The sequence below is a fragment of the Anomaloglossus baeobatrachus genome, chromosome 4, assembly GCF_048569485.1.
Source record: "Anomaloglossus baeobatrachus isolate aAnoBae1 chromosome 4, aAnoBae1.hap1, whole genome shotgun sequence".
NCBI classification, from domain to species: domain Eukaryota; kingdom Metazoa; phylum Chordata; class Amphibia; order Anura; family Aromobatidae; genus Anomaloglossus; species Anomaloglossus baeobatrachus.
This window is the reverse complement of record NC_134356.1, coordinates 379,650,470-379,670,041: the sequence shown is the minus strand read 5'-3', so window position 1 is coordinate 379,670,041 and position 19,572 is coordinate 379,650,470. Positions and strand designations below refer to the sequence as shown.

The following is a 19,572-nucleotide window of genomic DNA, read 5'->3' as shown; positions in this document are numbered from 1 at the left end:
CACCCCATTACTTTCCCAGTAAGTATAAAAAGAAAAAAACACAACTTTTTTTTTTAAACACTTCCTGACTCCCTCATTCACCAATTTATTTCAACAAATTAAAAATGCCATGAAGATTCAGAAGTAATCCACCAAATCCAACATAGTCTAAAAATGGAAACCAGACAGACATAAAAAAAGAGAACTAAAGAAATAAAAAGAAGAGACAGTGACTCCTTCACCACTTTATTTGCTCCCCAAAAGACCCACGCAGGTCAGACGTACACCATGGAGATCCAACCACATTTGCCATTTCTGTCATATAACCTATGGAGCCTCATTCAGAGAGCAAAGCTTCATTGGTCATTTCTATATCCATATTTGTTTGCAGGGCAATTGTCCTGCCTTTACCCCCATTTTCCTTCCTTTTGCAGCCCCCTAGCCCTTATTACAATCATTTTACAGCTATTTTACAGCACACAAGTTTGGGTCCCCATTGACTTTGGGTTCTGTGTCAAGTCTGGGTACCAATTCAAACTTTTAACTACAGTTTGCCTGAACCTTGCAAACTTAAATATCCACGGGTCCTCTCATCCCTGAATGTTTGTAATGAGTTTGTAAAAATAAGCAACTTTGCACTTTTTATTAATATTGCCTCTCTTGTCCTTTCACAATCACAAGGATTGGTGGCAATGCTTAGGTGGCGCCCCTGAGGCTTCAGTTGCCACAGGGTATTGCATCTGACTTAAGGTGCAATGCTCATCCCGGGTAAGGAAGAGGTTAACCACTGGTTTTCACTTACACAACACAGCCGGGAAGTGAGTTAGCAGTTACACAACACACATAGCCAGGTGCTCCCCCATTGTAACTTGACTAAAGGTGGTCACCATAACAATGTTTTTTCCCAGCCACCAGTGAGTCATCAGGAAGGTGGGGGCAGCACAGCGTAAGTGAGAGAAAACACAGTTGTCACATCAGAATTGTCTGAGACTCAGAAAAACACAGTCGCTGTAGAAAGTGCTTTACAGCTTCTATAGTTAGGACTGGGCAGACTGGAAGGAGCAGGACACGACAGTGGAGGGGCTGGCTGATCAGTAGCTCCTGTGGGATTGAGGAGAAACACGGTTGCCGAGGAAAGAGCTTCATTGCGCCCTTGGAATCGGCGTTGTTCAGGGTGCAGAGCCCTAGGGTGGAACATACTCCAGAATCTGCAGGACAGGGGGATTTCATGATTGGCACATAGAGTCCGGAGCCGTAATTGCAGTCAGGCCCCACAGCGGACAGGCGCCACCTGCATACAGGACAGGAACTTTAACACTACACCGGTCTCCCGAGGCACTTCAGGTCACGGGGATCCACACTAAAAAGTGCAAGAAGTAAGGGCCCACAGACTACCGCACCTGTTCTAACCTTTGACTTACCTGGGATCGGCTGGAGTCCATCGCAGCAGAGACCAGAGACCTTCGAACTGTAAGTAAAGAAGTAAAGAGACTTGGAACCGCAGCAACTAACTCTGCTTCTTATTGCTGGCGCCAGCCACCATCTTCCCCATCACCTCCCTGGGGCCCGCTTCACCTGGGGAAGCAGAACCACCCTTGCTGTAACACCATCAGCCCCGGATGACATCTCTCGCAGTGGTGGCTAATCCCTGGCTGTGTACCACAGGTGGCATCACAAGACATATTCTACACCATTATCACCCTTTCCCCCTTCTATATTGTACACCTCGGGGCCACGAAACCAGGCAAGGGCCACCCGTGACATCCCCAGATCCGACATCACCGAGCCCGGTGATGAGTAACCAGTTAACCCCTTGCCCCATGTGTGCTATATTTACAACAAAGAATACACAAATAGTCCTTTATTGCCTATTTTCAGCTGCATTTTTTACGCAGCATATATACATTAATAAGCTGTTTGCATTTTCTTAATAACTCAATATTAATACTTTTTATTACACCACACTGAAATGCTGAATGAATGATAACATAACAAATATGGCAGGAACAGTATTAGTAAAAGACAATCCATAAATTCCTGTTTAACCTGTGTTAAGCTGGTGGTATATGTTGATAGTTTTTAGCTAACAATTAGTCCTGTTACTCTTTTGATTGCAAAATTAAGATTGCCTGTTCCTCACAATGCACTGTATGAATATATCCCCAGCAACCATCTAATTATGATATAACAAGACTAAGTAGTTCTCTTTACCATTGTGCACATGTAATTATGACAAGAGACAAGTTGGCTACTTTACACAAGTGCTTTCTTTTAAACTGGAGCCTGACGGAAAGCAATATGCTTTGTAGCTTTAGTAACTAAAACTTAAACAGCCCTATTGTATTTCAAAGCTTTCATTCATTATACTTATACAATGAGTATATGTGTGTGTGTAAGTATATGTGTGTGTGTGTGTGTGTGTGCGTGTGTATATATATATATATATATATATATATATATATATACATATATACATACGGTCAAAATTGTTGCCACCCCACATTTAATGAAAGAATAACCCACAATAGACACAGAAATAACTTGAATCTGACAAAAGTAACAATAAATAAAAAAATCTATGAAAATGAACAAATGAAAGTCAGACATTGTTTTTCAACCATGCTTCCACAGAATATAAAAAAAACCTCATGAAACAGGCATGGATAGAAATGATGGTATCCCTGCAAATAATATGACAAAAGGGACATGTTAAATCAAGGTGTATCCACTAAATAGAATCACAGGTGTCTACAATCTTCTAATCAGTCAGTGGCCCTGTATAGAGGGCTACAAATGCTCATTGTGCTGTTTGGTGACATGGTATGTACCACACTACCACACTCAACATGGACCAGAGGAAGAGAAGTAAAGAGTTGTCTCAGGAGATTAGAAAGAAAATTATAGACAAACATGTTAAAGGTAAAGGTTATAAGACCATCTCCAAGCAGCTTGATGTACCTGTGACTACACATTATTCAAAAATTTAAGATCCATGGGACTGTAGCCAGCCTCCCTTGACGTGGCCGCAGGAGGACAATTGATGACAAATCAAAGAGACGGATAATACGAATGGTAACATAAGAGCCCAGAAAAACTTCTAAAAATTTAAAGATGAACTTCAAGCTCAAGGAACATCAGTGTCAGATCTCACCAGCCATTGTTGTTTGAGCCAAAGAGGACTTCATGGGAGATGACCAAGGAGGACACCATTGTTAAAAAAAATCATAAAAAAGCCAGACTGGAATTTACCATGTTGACAAGCCACAAAGCTTCTGGGAGAATGCCCTATGGACAGATGAGACAAAAATGAAACTTTTTGGCAATGCACATCAGTTCTGTGTTCACAGACGGAAAAATGAAGCATATCAAGAAAATAACACTGTCCCTACTGTAAAACATGTTAAGTTTTGCGTCTGCTTTGCTGTATCAGGCACAGGATATCTTGAATCTGTGCAGGGTACAATGAAATCTCAAAACTATCAAGGGATTCTAGATAAAAATGTGCTGTCCAGTGTCAGAAAGCTTGATCTCAGTCGCAGTTCATGGGTCTGGCAACAAGCTAATGACCCAAAACACACAGCTAAAAACACCCAAGAATGGTTAAGAGGAAAACATTGGACTATTCTAAAGTGGTCTTCTATGAGCCCTGACCGAAATCCTTTTGAGCATCTTTAGAAAGAGCTGAAACATGTCGTCTGGAAAAACCAACCTTCAAACATGAGAGACAATTAGAGCAGTTTGCTCATGAGGAGTGGGATAAAATACCTGTTGAGAGCTACAGAAGTCTCATTGACAGTTATAGGAATCACTTGATTGCAGTTATTACCTCAAGAGGTTGGGCAGCAAAATATTAAGTTAAGGGTACCATCATTTCTGTCCAGGCCTGTTTCATCAGTTTTATTTTAAAAAAAAAATTCTGTGGAATCATGGTTGAAATCAATGTCTGACTTTCATTTGTTCATTTTCAAAGGTTTTTATATTTATCAGTACTTTGGTCAGATTTAAGTTATTTCTGTGAGCACTGTGGGTATTTGTGTCATTAAACGAGGGGTGCCAACAATTTTGACCGCGTGTGTGTGTATACATACACACGGTAATGGCCGACAGTATTGCCACCCTTGAAATTGTTCCATAAGATTAAGGCGGGCTTTGCACACTACGACATCGCAGGTGCGATGTCAGTGGGGTCAAATTGAAAATGACGCACTTCCGGCATCGCATGCGACATCGTAGTGTGTAAAGGCTTGATGATATGATTAACGAGCACAAAAGCGTCGTAATCGTATCATCGGTGCAGCGTCGGCGTAATCCATAATTACGCTGACGCAACAGTCCGATGTTGTTCCTCGATCCTGTGGCAGCACACATCGCTGTGTGTGAAGCCGCAGGAGCGAGGAACATCTCCTACCGGCGTCACTGCGGCTTCCGTAGGATATGCGGAAGGAAAGAGGTGGGCGGGATGTTTACATCCTGCTCATCTCCGCCCCTCCGCTCCTATTGGCCGCCTGCCGTGTGACGTCGCAGTGACGCCGCACGACCTGCCCCCTTAGGAAGGAGGCGGATCGCCGGCCAGAGCGACGGTCACAGGACAGGTGAGTCCATGTGAAGCTGCCGTAGCGATAATGTTCGCTACGGCAGCTATCACAAGGATATCGCTGCTGCGATGGGGGCAGGGACTATCACGCTCGGCATCGCAGCATCGGCCTGCGATGTCGCAGCGTGCAAAGTACCCCTTAGTATTTCTCCCAGAAAATTGTTGCAATTACACACATATTTAGTCATCCACATATTTTTTCTTTTTTGCTCCCTGTTCCTGTAACCTACAACAATTCTTATACACAAAAGTTCTGGAACATTCTGTGCTGTGTAGCCCCACAGCGCCAAGTGGATAGTTATACAGTTGAATATATGATTGTTTTCCAATATGTAGTATAAATATTTTTAGTGTGTATTAATATTTCAAAAGCAAATAATCTGTTACCTTGTGTCACAGGGAATCTGACTCTAGATTCATGCTGCCTGAACCACAGGCAACATACATGAGAGTCTGATTGCACGGTTACAGCCGTTAATATTTACTCTGAAATGTTGCAAAATTTAAAATTTGCCGTGGTTCTCGTTCTGCCACATACCAGTCACTGTACCAGTTCTATCTACTTCCATATACACACATGAAAGAATAGAATGTAAAAAAGAGGTTTTCATTAGCTCCTCTGGAATCAATGGGAAGGGCAGTAGTTGAACTTGGGGTGCATTGCACAGCTGGTTCTGGGCAATCAACTAGGAAGAGAAAAATAGGATAGGGAAGTCCAGCATCCACAGGTAGGAAAATAAAAGTCACATTTGTTAGGAATTGAAAATGAAAACAGATATAAAAGACAATTTTGGCAGGGAATACACTGGGTCTATGTGTTTTAATTCTATATAGGACAATTAATCATGACACCATGATGCATTTATATCTCTTTTTAATTAATTCCTTGCTTTATATTCCTATTTATGATGCTGGACTGTCTGGTCTTATTTTTCTCTTCACACACGGAAGAGACCTGTTAAATAACACGAGTGGTGTAGGCAGAGACTGGCCGGTCAGCTCTGGACTAGTCAGGTCTCTCCCTATAGGCCTCGGACAGCTTTTCAAACTATATTTTCTCAGAGTTTTACAGTAAAACATACCTGTTCTGCAGTTGTGCAATCACATTCTGATTCATGATGCCTGTACTTCAGGTAGGATGAATTAAAGGACAGACTCCCGTTGTAGACATTTTTGTTTCATTGCCTTTTTATTACTAGGGTAATTTTTACTTTAATAGTAGGTTATTGTAAATTATACTTGCTCCATTATATAGTTGATTACCTTTAACTATCTACAGCAAATGTCTACAACGTCTACAAATTCCTGATGCCTTATAGTAAACATTTTTATGTTGTACTGAACGGGTAAAACATTCTTCATGTCCACCACGAAAATGCTAAATTGGCATGAACCAAGATGTACACATATTCACAGACACTGGGATTGACCTTTTTAGAATATTTAAATGTGAGTAAAATGATCTGCATTCATTTTGAAACCTGGTTGGCGTTGGCTTATTTGTCATTTGGTAAAGATGTGATCGTGGCTGGCAAATCACATGACAACATCAAATAATTATTAATCTGTGCCACAATGGAAGCGTACCCATCCTTAGTATTCCTTTCAAATCACAACACTGAAAACGACACATGATACATTATTCATCTTGTATCAGTTGTCAATGTAAACTGAAGTAAAGTGGTTTGTGTTTACTTGGGGATTTTCACGTACAGTGCCAGGCAAAATAATATGGTTTTTAAGAACTGTTTACACTGAAAAATGATCTTGGTAATTGTTCTGCAGAATGTGAATGATGAGGCTCCTGTTTGCTCTCCGGCCTTTTATGAGAAAATTATTTACTCTACAAGGAAGACACCTGTACTAAACCTACAGTGCTCGGATAAGGACTCACCTGACAATGAGCTCAGCTATGCTATAGTATCAGGTATGGCAATGGTTATTAGATTAACATGGTAAATTAAAGCAAAATTACGGCTTGAGGCTTTGTATTAAAAATATGGCTGCAATAGGACAGCAATGGAGGTACAGCACATAGTGTCTGAACTATACCTCAGTATCACCCAATATGATAAGGGGGTTCTTTAGTTGGCCCCTGTGCAAAGACAACAGGAAAAAATCATGACATGTTACTTCTGATTCTACAGAGATGTATGTGCCCTTTAGATGATGGACATTGATCCTGAGTAGTTTCAAGTTTTTCTGTAGAATGTGCAAATAAATCCTAATGTTCGAATATATCATATTGAACACAGTTGCAAGATGCGAATAAAAATATATCACACTCATATTTCAGTTTGAAGGCTTATTTTGTTTAAAGGGGTTGTCTTCTAATAGATGACCTCTGCCTATGTGATAAAGTGCCCCACTTAGAATATAAAAACTACACACTTAAACCATGGACTTGCGCCATTCATGTGCTATTGATTCCGATGTTCACACAAGACGTTGGCTGACCATTGGTCGCAGATTGGCTGCAGCGTTCATGTGAAATAGCACAGCTAAAATAATTTTCTTTACCCATAGGATTTGGTAGAGACAGTAAAGGCCCCATCACACACAAAGATAAATCTTTGGCAGATCTGTGGTTGCAGTGAAATCATGGACATATTGTTCCATTTGTCCACAGCCACAAACCTGCACTGATTGTCCACAATTTCACTGTAACCACAGATCTGCTGCAGATTTATCTCTGTGTGTGACAGGGCCTTAAGGCTGGCCATGCATGGAGATTGTTAAGCTCTGTACTAAACAAAGTGTAAAGCGGGCTTTACACGCTGCGACATCGCTAGCAATTGCTAGCAATGTCGAGCGCGATAACACCCGCCCCCATTGTATGGCCGATATGTGGTGATCGCTGCCGTAGCGAACATTATCGCTACGGCAGCATCACACGGACTTACCTGCTCTACGACGTCGCTCTGGCCAGCGAACTGCCTCCATTCTATGGGGGCGGGTAGTGCAGTGTCACAACGACGTCACATGGCAGCCGTCCAATAAAAGCGGAGGGGCGGAGATGAGCGGGACGTAAACATCCCGCCCACCTCCTTCCTTCCTCATTCCTCATTGCGGGCGGCCGCAGGTAAGGAGATGTTTGTTGCTCCTGCAGTGTCACACACAGCGATGTGTTCTGCCGCAGGAATGACAAACAACATCGCTAAAAAGCAGAAAACGATTTTTTATTTCAGGACGACCTCTCCACGGCAAACGATTTTGCCCTCTTTTGCGATCGTTTCAGATCGCTTTTAAAGTTTTACACACTGCGGTATCGTTAATGACGCCGGATATGCGTCACAAACAACGTGACCTTGATGATAATTCATTAACGATATCGTAGCGTGTAAAGCCCGCTTTAGTTGTCTTTGATCACATAGCTTTTATAATTTTATATACTTTAATCCAAATCTAACAAAAGACAAATGCCTATTTCTACCCAATGAGAACAATGAGTAATCAATAAAGTGGTAATTAGTTAATACGATTTATTCCTAGAAAGCTATCTATAGCAGAGGGGACTTTAAAGGGAACCTGTCATGAAAAAATGCTATTAACCAGCAGATATGAGATTAATCTCCAAGTCAATAGCATTCTGAATCCTGACACCATGTGGAAACTAAAAGCTCTGCTGGCTGGAGGAAATTAACTTTATCCCTCCCAGCCATCTTGGCCTTTCAGTCATATTGAACGGTGACTGCAAACACACCTCGACACTGACTGATAGCCATAGCAGCGCCTGGTTTTTAGTGTCCCAGGTATGGTTACAGCCATCGCTCAATGAACTCCCTAATGGACTATTGCCTTGTCATGCAGTCCGGAAATCCACATGACCCAGCAGAATCGCTTGAACATGTTGGACTGTCGGACTGCGTGACACGGCAGCAGAGCAGTGAGTTCACCTGCAGTCACACTTGCTAGCTTACACCGAGGGTAAAGTGAGAACTGCCAGCTGTGAACTCCAGTGACCTTCCTAATGTCCTCGTTTCTCACAGCTGGAAGCTCCCACACTTCCCTCAATGTGTTCAGGCTGCCGCAGTGAACGGTCACTTTTTTTTACTGTCACTGCTCACCACGGCCTCCGGATGTAGCAGAGCCAGGGATCGTTGTGAGATGTCACTGTGGACACTGTGGGTGTTTTGGGGGGTCAATAAATGGGTGAAAGAGGGTGTTTGTGTTTTTCATTTGAAGTAAATGATTTTTTTGTGTTTGTGTCTATTGACTTACAATGTTATTAATGGGGGTGTCTCACAGATATTTCTTCATTGCTAAACCAGGGCTTGATGCAAGCTGTGATTTTGGAAAAATCACCCCCATATACCATCATCAACAACTCAATATCAGCAACCCCATATATCAACACACTAGGGCAATCAGAATGAGTCTACTAAAGTTCCAGATTTGGCACATTTAATGTGCTGTGCCAATTCTGGGGCAGCAGCAGGATTCTATTTTTCAGCTGAGATGGGCTAATAATCATGGACTATCCCAGCCTGATAATAGAAGGCTGCAGCTGTCTGCTTTATCTTTACTGGTTATCAAAAACAGGGAGACTCCACATTATTTATTTTTATTTAATTATTTATATACTGCATGCTCCGGATGCTGACTACTCACCAGCATCACCTCGGCTTGCTAATCGCAGGAAGACTAGACAAAGATGATGACTTTTGTAGTCTGCACCTGGCTCCTGTGAATAGCACTGACTTTACTGCTTTCACAGCTGCCAGTTGCTTATATAGCACCCCTGTGGTACCAGGTGCCACAAATGTGAATGTGGAAACCCAAACCCCGGAATATCTGTGCCAGTCAACACACCAGCACCCTCAGGCCACATACACAACCCCAATTCCAGACTGGGAGACTGTCTAGCAACAGGTAAGAGGGATGGGCACTGATTGGATAGTCGCCACCCAATCTGTAGGGAGAGACACAGCAAGGGGAGGGGCCAGTGGTCAGTTGGCGGGAGGAAGTGACTATATGTTAGTAGTCAGTGGAGTGAGTTGAAGGAAGAGGAGGGAAAAGAGTGGAAAGGTGGAAGTGAAGAAGTGAGAGAGTGAAAGAAAGGAAAGGTGTAACAAGACCTGCAGTAACAACAAAGTGCTGTAACAGGAGTGAGGGACTGTGGAGTAAGGAACCAGGACTCCAGGGACTGTGGGTTACCTGTGGAAGTGGAATACTCCAGGAACCACGGGGTGCCTGTGGAAGTCTGGAACCTAGGCTCACAGGACTCAGCACAAGGCAGGGTGCAGACCCTAGGACAGTGGGACACTTTATGGTCAACTGTTAAATCTGCCAGGCAAGAAGATCTCCAAGGTCCATTGCCAATCAAAAAGTCTGAAGCATCAGCAGCAAAGAGGGGACCGGGGATTAAACCCCTTTAATAGTCCAGGCTGCCTACAATAGGACCAAGATAAGACAAAAACAGAGGGGTTCCCCAAAAGCTCCAAGCCATGGGAGCCCAATACAAATGAGGACAGCTACTCCAGGTCACAACTGGCACGGAGAACAAGGGCAGCAGGAACACCTGGAACTGGCACCAGTGGGTCCAAGCACTAAAACAAAGTAAAACAAGGCAAGTTGAAACTGCATTACTGGTGTGGACTGTTTCCTTATCACCCCCCCATACACTTACACAGACGGTTCCCCACTACAATCCCCATCATCCACTGCTGGGGCCTAGCCCTGCTTGCGGAGGGCCCAAAACACTTAAGCTGCATTACTCCACCAGACCCAGCAGCGGCGGCTCCCATAACCTGGCCGTACACTGCAAGTGGCGTAGTTGAAAAACTCTTCATTTTTGTTTCTCCCTTTTCCTTTTATTTTTATCTCTTTTTATTCGGACCAACTCCCAGTGTCACGGAACCGGGCATCGGCTGCTACCACAACTCTCCCCCCCCACTGCGCACCACGCGCCCGGGACTGAGTACCCCATAACCCTGGGGCGTCACACTTACAACAACTTTTATCCTCGCATGGTCTTCCTGCGATCAGCAACACCAGGAGAAAATGATGACAGTTGAAATAATGACAACTGTTTGGGTTCGATTCACTTGTATGTGGTTTTGGTTTGGGGTCAGGTTCGGGCATTGTTCTGGCACCTTAACCAAACTTTGGACTAAAGTTCTGCCAAAGTTGCTGAACCAGAACATCACCAGGTCTGGCCATCTCAACTCAGAAGTAGAGATTAGCTGGCCCATGGAAGTTCAGTTTGATCGGTTCAGCCAGACTTTAGATACAGTTCTGTTTGGGATCTGGACTTGACCTGAACCCCAATGGAAGTCATTAACCCCTTCAGCCCCCGGGCACGTTCCGTTTTTGCGTTTTTGTTTTTTTGCTTCTTCTCTTCCGAGAGCAGTAACTTTTTTATTATTCCGTCAATCTTGCCATATGAGGGCTTGTTTTTTGCGGGACGAGTTGTACTTTTAAATGAAACCATAGATTTTACCATATATTGTACTGCAAAACAGCAAAAAAAATTCCAAGTGTGGAAAAACTGCAAAAAAAGTGTGATCGCACAATAGTTTTTGGGATGTTTTATTCACCGTGTTCACTATATGATAAAACTGATGTATTTATGTGATGCCTCAGGTCGGTGCGAGTTTGTAGACACCAAACATGTATAGGTTTACTTGTATTTAAGGGGTTAAAAAAAATTCACAAGTTTGTCCAATAAAAGTGGTGCACGTTTTGCGACATTTTCCGAAACACGTAGTGTTCTTATCTTTTGGGATCTATGGCTCAGTGATGGCTTATTTTTTGCGTCTCGAGCTGACGTTTATAATGGTACCATTTGTGCGCAGATGCTACGTTTTGATCACCTGTTATTGCATTTTGCGTAAAACTTGCGGCGACCAAAAAACGTAATTTTGGCGTTTGGAATTTTTTTTGCCACTATGCCGTTTACCAATCAGATTAATTGATTTTATATTTTGATAGATCGGGCATTTCTGAACGCGGCGATACCAAATATGTGTATATTTATTTTTTAACCCTTTAATTTTCAATGGGGGGAAAGGGGGTGATTTGAACTTTTAGGTTTTTTGTTCATTTTTTAAAACTTTTTTTTTACTTTTTTTTTATTTTACTAGTCCCCCTAGGGGGCTATAGCGATCAGCAATCCGATCGCTATTATCCATCTGCTGATCACAGCTATACAGCTGTAAACAGAAGATTCAGTCACTTTGTTTGAAATCGAACACTGATTTTTTAGTAAAGTCCGTGTTCAGTACTAACACCAAACTTAAATTTTCAGGTTCGCTCATCTCTGCACAGAAATATAGATAAGTTGAAAATTGAAAAAAAAGCTGCAAATCAGCTGTAAATCACCATGTATAACTGTACTGTAATCTCTTATACAGTGCTTTGCAAATGTATTCACCCCTTGGCATTTTCGCTGTTTTGCTATTTCTTTGAATTTTACAGGGTTTTTTTATGGTTTGCATCAGTTGTAGAACATGACTACAACTGTGAATATTTGTTTTTCTTTTTATTGTGAAAAACACAACAAATAGGACAAAATAACTGAAAACGTCAGTGTTCATAAATATTCACCCCCCTAAAGTCAGTATTTTGTGAAGCCTCCTTTCGCAGCAATTACAGCTGGAAGTCACTTTGGATAAATCTGTATGAGCTTTCCACTTCTTGCCACCTGCATTTTTGCCCATTTTTGAAGGAAAAATTGCTTCATCTACTGCACTTTAGATGGTTTCCTCTGCTGAACCAAAATCTAAAATCTTCAATTCTGACCCCAAATTGCCAAATGAATTAAAGTCTGGGCTTTGACTATGCCACTCCAATACATTAACATGTTTCCCCTTGAACAACTTGAGTGTTGCTTTAGCAGTATGCTTTGGGTAATTGTCTTGTTGAAAGGTGAACCTTCATCCCAGTCTCAAAGTCACTGACAGACTGAACCAGGTTTTGCTCAAGTATATCCCTGTATTTCGCACCATATATCTTCCCCTTAACTAGGACCATTTTGCCTGTTCGTGCTGTCTAAAAACATCCCCACAGCATATAGCTGCCATCACCATGTTTGACTATGGGGATGGTGTTTTTGGGATTATGAGCTGTGTTGGTTTGGTGCCAGATAAAGCATTTACCTTGGTGGCTAAAAAGTTCAATTTTTGACTCATCTAACTTCACTACCATCCTCTATACATTTGAAGAATCTCCCATATGCCTTTTGGCAAAATCAAAATGAGCCTTCCAATTTTTGGCTGTAAGTAAAGGCTTTTTTCTGACCCCTCTTCTATAAAGCCAGCTCTATGGAGTGCTTGGCTTATTGTGGTCGTATGGACAGATACTCCAGTATCTGCTTGGGAACTCTATAGCTCCTTCATGGATACATTGGGTCTCTGTGCTGCCTCTTTAATTAATATCCTCCTTGCCAGAGCTGAGAGTTTTGGTGGGTAGCCCTCCCTTGGAAGGTTTGTTGTGATACCATGTTCTATTCATTTGATAATAATGGATTTGATGGTGCTCTGGGGGATCATCCGAGATTGGGATATTTTTTTAAAATCCAACCTTGACTTTTATTTCTCAACAACCTTGTCCAAGACTTGTTTGAAGATCTCCTTGGTATTCATGATATTGTTCGGTTACTGGTGCCTCTTGCTTAATAGTGTTGCAGCCTCTGTGGCCTTTCAAAAAAGCTGTGTATATACTGACAGACTATGGGACACTTGCACACAGGTGGACTTCATTTCACTAAGCATTGACTAATGAAGATAATTGCTGGCACTAGAAACATTTAAGTGCTTTATAGCAAAATGGGTGAATACATATGCATACGGCAATTTTTATTTATTTAACCTCGGAAATTTAAATTGTGCCTGTATTTTTCTCACTTCACTTCCCCAACTTAAGGGGGCTTTACACGATACGATATCGTTAATGTTTGGTCGTCGGGGTCAAGTTGTTAGTGACGCACATCTGGCGTCATTAACGATATCGCAGCGTGTAATACTTACCAGTGACCTTAGGCGACCTCAAAAATGGTGAAAATCGTTCACCATGGAGAGGTCGTCCCAAAGTCAAAAATTGGTAAGGGTTGTTTAGCGTTGTGGTTCATTGCTCATGCGGCAGCACACATCGCTATGTGTGACACCGCAGGAGCGAGGAACGTCTCCTTACCTGCCGCCGGCCACAATGAGGAAGGAAGGAGGTGGGCGGGATGTTACGTCCTGCTCATCTCCGCCCCTCTGCTTTGATTGGCCGGCCGCTTAGTGACATTGCGGTGACGTCGCTGTGATGCCGAACGTCCCTCCCCCTTGAAGGAGGGATTGTTCGGCAGTCACAGCGACGACGCCGACCAGGTAAGTATGTGTGACGTTGCGTAGCGATAATGTTCGCTACGGCAGCGATCACAAACAATCGCATGCTCGACGGGGGCGGGTACTTACATGGTCGCTATCGCTAGAATTTGCTAGCGATATCGCTACCGTGTAAAGCCCCCTTTAGACTATTTAGTGCTGATGGATCACACACAACTTGGATTACAAAAATATTTAAACACAAGTCACAGGTTGTAATGTAACAAAATATTTAAAACGCCAAGAGGGGTGAACACTTTTGTAAGGCACTGTATGTTCTACAGGACAGGTATCTACCACTATACAGTCACAGAAAGGCAGTGTTAATCTTTGTATAGTGATTTGCAGTAAAAGCCCAGTCATCTGCTAATGTTCCCCTATACCTAGCATTATGCTGCGCCATCATAATTGTACACCTGGTTACCTGGTTAGGGGCTCACTAAGATGTTTTGCTCCATTGAGCTAAACCCTTAGCTACACCTCTGCCTCACTGTCCTGTCACTAAAATCTTCCCAATGCGTGATGTGTTAACAGACCAGCGCATGCGCAGTTTCCCTGCAGTGTGCAACAACATCACTAATATTATAATTTCCAACTGACATAGAAGCCAATAGAACATTTTTTCTCACTGACACTGAATTTCAGGCCTAAGACACACATCCGTGCCGCCGGTACGTGTTTGGCAGTTTTTTCACTTACCGGCGGCACAGAGACACGTGGACCTATGTTTTCATTATTGTTTGGACACGTAAATATTTTGGAATGGAACGTGTGTCTGTTCCGTACTTACGTGCGTCCGTGATTTTCTCACGCTGACATGTCCACGTATTCTCCGGCAGCACGGGTGTCACACGGCCCACACCCGTACGACACGGATGTAGTGTGGATGCGGTTCCATGCAACACGCATCGGAGAACATGTGTCATTAATTTAAAAATAAAAAAAACACATACTCACTTCCACCAGCCCCGCAGATTCTTCCGCTGCAAAATATTCCTGCCTGCCGCGGCTCGTTATGAGCGTGTAAAGGAGGTGGGCGTGCTGTCACAGGCGCTAATCTCCACCCCTCCCCTCGGTCAGAAGCAGCGTCAGCGGGGAGTGGGCGGGGCTGGAGCCGAAGATCAGAACCCTGGACAGCAGCGTGGACCACGTGAGTATGCAAATTACCGGTTTTCCGTGTGCTATCGCGGATAGCACACGGAGAACACACGTGGACCGCACGTACCCGAGACACGTACTTACCACACGCAACACGCAGGGAAAATACGTGTCTCGCGGCACGTGCGTGTTTTTAACGGATGTGTGTTGGAGGCCTCAATGACATTTAACAATGTAGTTACTGAATTTCTGATCATTGTCTGCTTACCATCAATAATTACTCTTTTCTCTCTCCAGAAAATAAAGCTAATCGTTTTATTCTTGAGATGAATGATGAAGGTTTGCCTACTATAATATCAACTCAAAACTTCCAATATAATGTTTTTGAGGGCATTCAGGATCCAAGAGTTTTCCAACTGCTAATTGAAGTTACTGACGAACGCGGAGGAAATAAAGCTCTACAGCTGTCTACAACAGCTACCGTAATAATTCATGTGGTCCCCTGGACTACTACCATCCAAACTCCAACTCTAAAACCCACATCAACGAAAGTAAGACATTCGGAAAAATTTGTCAAACTAATTTTAACTGACAAATGAGGTAGAAAAGTCACAATTCTTTGTGCAATAAGTAGCTGTGCAAAAAGTTTTTACTTTTGGTAATTTAACCACAGCTTCATATACTTTTTGAAAAGTGGTTGGCGCTTTCAAGGATCAGCTTGGCACAGTGTGGCCAAGAGATTCATCATAATGTATGCCACTATTTATTCTAGCAGAAATATACTCCAGTCCAGTAATGGAGTACATTTTCTGACGTTGCAAAAAAGTCAGCTAAAAAATGCATTCAATTCTTCTCTTGATAAATTTAGAGCATCTTACTCCAGTGAAATTTAGCTTAATCACACCATAAAATAGAAACCCTTGCAGAATTCCACCCATTGTGTTTTATTGTGACTTAATAATATGTTCTGCATAGTTTTCGTGTTTACATCGGGGATAGTAGTAATATCAAAGAAGGTTTAAAATACAGTTATGTAAAACCAACAGCGTGAAAAGTCAGTTTTATAAGAAACTTAATGTAATAGAAAGTTATGTGATTCTATCCTTCTTAAAGTGAACCAATCACCAGGATTTTCTTATAACCTAAAGCCAGTTGTGATGCCCCTGAACTAGTCAGGGTGTCACAGGGAACTACACTCCTTTTTCTCATGGTGCAGAACCCACCTTCCATGATTCTGGAATCCTAACTATTGGTATTGCTTCCACCAGCATTCAAATTCTAGTCACCTCACACCACACCCTGTCAGGCACACCAGTAGGTGGTCTAGCTGGAATAGGGCCACCCGCCAAGGGGTCAGGCAGGCTTGGGGGAGGGATTACAGTCAGTTGAGTGGTAGCCCTCAGAGAGTGAGGAGCTAAGGGAGTAGTAGCTCTCTGAGAGACTTTGGCTAGGTCGCAGACGGTGGTCTAGGACCGGAGGAATTGGAGACCCGGTTGCAAGCTATTGGAGAAAGGTGCCAGACTTAGTTTTGGAGAACGGCCGGCACTGGAATATCTAGTAACTGGACTGGTACCGAGCACGGCGGGGTACTGGACCCTAGATCAGTCAGTAGCTTCACGCAACCTGATAATTAACCTGTGGAGGATAGTCTCTTTATGAACTCTCCCCAAGAGCTCAGAGATCGAAGGCACCAACACAACGAGTGGGATAGGGCTTTCCAACCCATGCGGCCCACTGAAATCCCAAGTGTCAGCCATCGAGAGCACAGCTCCTCTATCAAAATATAGGGAGCGGGACCCTGAAACCTTCAGGCCGAGGGTTCACTCAGAAACGTCTAAACATCAGTTCATGGAGGCAGGTCAGGACCATCAGCAATACCAATGGGAACGGATTCCCGGATGAGCTCCCAGAGAGGCAGCGGCACTCAGAGACTTTGTTTACTCATGTGTCAGAGTCTACTTAATGGTCGCACCAACATTCACACGGCCTGAGTGAGTACGCTGCTCCCCCCTGGGTCCTGCCTGCTGCGCAGTCTGCACCACGCTTCCCTGCACCTCCACCATCCAGAGTCCTGGGGCCTTCACCTACCCGTGGAGGGAACTGGCTGCCCCGCTCCATCTCCCCCGGGTACTCCCATCGGCAGCGGCAGTTCTCCCCTTACCTCTAACCATGGGTGGCATCACGAACACTAATCCCCTGTACATAGCCCCATTTTATTTTCGAGTGGCCGCGAGCCCCCGGGTCCGGAGACCCTCGAGCCACAGTAACCCCGGATCCGAGCAGTCCGACTGCTGCTGGGGCGGTATACAGTGCTATACTGGCACTTTCAGGCTGAGTCTATACATACCTTTAGTGGTCAGCTCGGATGTATAGATTTTGAAATCCAAGAAAGTAAAGTTTATAAAATCGACAGCCTCTTGAGTGACAGCATCTGAGGAGCAGAAAATATCTGGAGGGGAATTCATAGTTATCTCCTCCTGTTAGAATTAGCATAAGTATTATACAATCTACCTAGCAGGACCTGTGTGAGGTCATACCCATGTGATCAGAAGGGGCGGGGCCTCTGCCAACAAAGCTGGTTACCAGGTAACTCTGGTTACTCGCAGCCACAGCTGCAGTCCTCCACCTGAGAGTGGTGGCCGCGAGTAACCTCAGTGACAGCACAGCTGATCGCGCGACTCACTTCAGTTGCTGTAAGGAGCTCATAGGAGTGGCACTGTTCTACTTCTGCTCCTGTCAGCTTCCGATGTAGCAGAGCTTAAAGTGTCGTGGGATCTTGCGGGGATTACGTCGGACCTGGAGGTGATTTTGAGGGGTTAATAAAGTGGTAAAAGAGGGTGTTATTTTGTCTTTCATTACAAATAAAGGATTTTTTGGATGTGTGTGTTTATTTTCTTTAACTTACAGGTTAATCATGGAAGGTATCTCGGGGAGATGCCTGCCATGATTAACATAGGACTTAGTGACAGCTATGGACTGCTGCCATTAACTCTTTATTACCCCATTTGCCACCGCACCAGGGCAATTCGGAATGAGCCAGGTAGAGTCCCGGGACTGTAGCATCTAATGAATGCGGCAATTCCGGGCAGCTGCTGGCTGATATTGTTAGGCTGGGGGGCTCTCCATAATGTGGAGGTCCCCATCCTGAGAATACCAGCCTTCAGCCGTGTGGTTTTACCCTGGCTGGCATCCAAATGTGGGGGGACCGGAGGTCGTTTTTTTTTAATCACTTATTTATTTTTTTTACTGCTCGATATAGACATGCCCACCGGCGGCTGTGATTGGTTGCAGTGAGACAGCTGTCACTCAGCTTGGGAGTGTGTCTGACTGCAACCAATCATAGGCACTGGTGGGCGGGAGAATCAGGGAATACGAGATGGATTAATGAGCGGCCGGCATTTCCAAAAGATGAGAAGCCGCCGATGTGAACGCCGTGCAGCGCCGCGCCGGTGATCGTGGATCAGTGAGGATGAGAGAGGGGGTGGGAGGGAGAGACCGACATGGACAGAGAGAGATAGAGACATAGAGAGAGAGAGCGACCAACCGACAGACCAACCGACAGAGAGAGAGAGAGACCGAAAGACCTGCCTTTGTTAAATGAAAAAAACATGCGGATCGCAACAAAATGCAGTGCAAACGCACTGTTTAACATTTTGGCAGTGTTTTTCTACAACTCATTGATTTCAATGGGTGTAGAACGCTGCCAAAAGAATTGACACGCTGCTTTTCTAAATGCAGAGATTTTGTCAAATTTTTGACAATCAAAACGCTGCGTTTCAAAAAGCATCGTGCGCACAGATTTTGCATGATTCTCATAGACTTTGCTGGGGAAGCACAACGCATGCATTTTGTCAATGACACTGTGCAGTTGTAAACGCAGCCAAAATGCAGAAAAAAACACAACGTGCGCTCATAGCCTTATTGTCAGTCCATAAAAGTGGAGTAATACAAAATTGTTCTCAGCTGCAACCTGGGAGTTAGAGATGCGTCCAAGCATCTTCCCCATGCTGTTCCCATTCTATTTGAGTGCTGTTTCCTACCATTTCAGTGATTTTCTGCCTCTTCGGCCCTCCAGTTAGGATTCTGTGGAAAAATGCTTTTGCTTCCCATTGACTTTTATTATACTCGGTACTCGAGTCGAGTCCGTCCGAGTGTGCGACCTGTTCGATTCGAGTACTAACGAATGAAGCAATTTAGTGCTTGCTCATCACTATTGGCAACAGACAAGAAAAGTAAGGACTTCTCACATATTAACCGTATTAGAAGGTGGCATATTTTGACAGTTCATTCCTGCACTGGCTCCTTCAGCCAAATTTGGGGAGATGTGGTGTGTAATTGCTCTAAAGGTCAGGCTGCATAGTGTCTAAAAGTTATACTAAAGTCAAAAAATAATAGCATGGGAAATTTTTGCTACGCTGTTCACTTATATAGTACAGTAGCACTAAAATGAGAACTTTGTGTTAACTGCAGCATTTTTTAATAATTAAAAAAAATAGGCTATGCAATTCTTAATTGTAAAAGCATTCTTGTGTATACAGTAGATGTTTGTATAAATTTTCATTAATTTAGGTTATAGGTTAGACAATGGTA

At 43.5% G+C, this 19,572-nt stretch overlaps 1 protein-coding gene across 1 annotated transcript in view; it reads left to right on the top strand.

Moving 5' to 3' along the window:
• LOC142302424 (cadherin-related family member 3-like) overlaps positions 1–19,572 on the top strand; it is a 338,150-nt gene that overhangs the window by 211,860 nt on the left and 106,718 nt on the right. Inside the window, 2 exon segments of the mRNA XM_075343486.1 lie at positions 6,359–6,500; positions 15,280–15,533. Of these exon segments, the coding sequence (XP_075199601.1) occupies positions 6,359–6,500; positions 15,280–15,533 (396 nt within the window).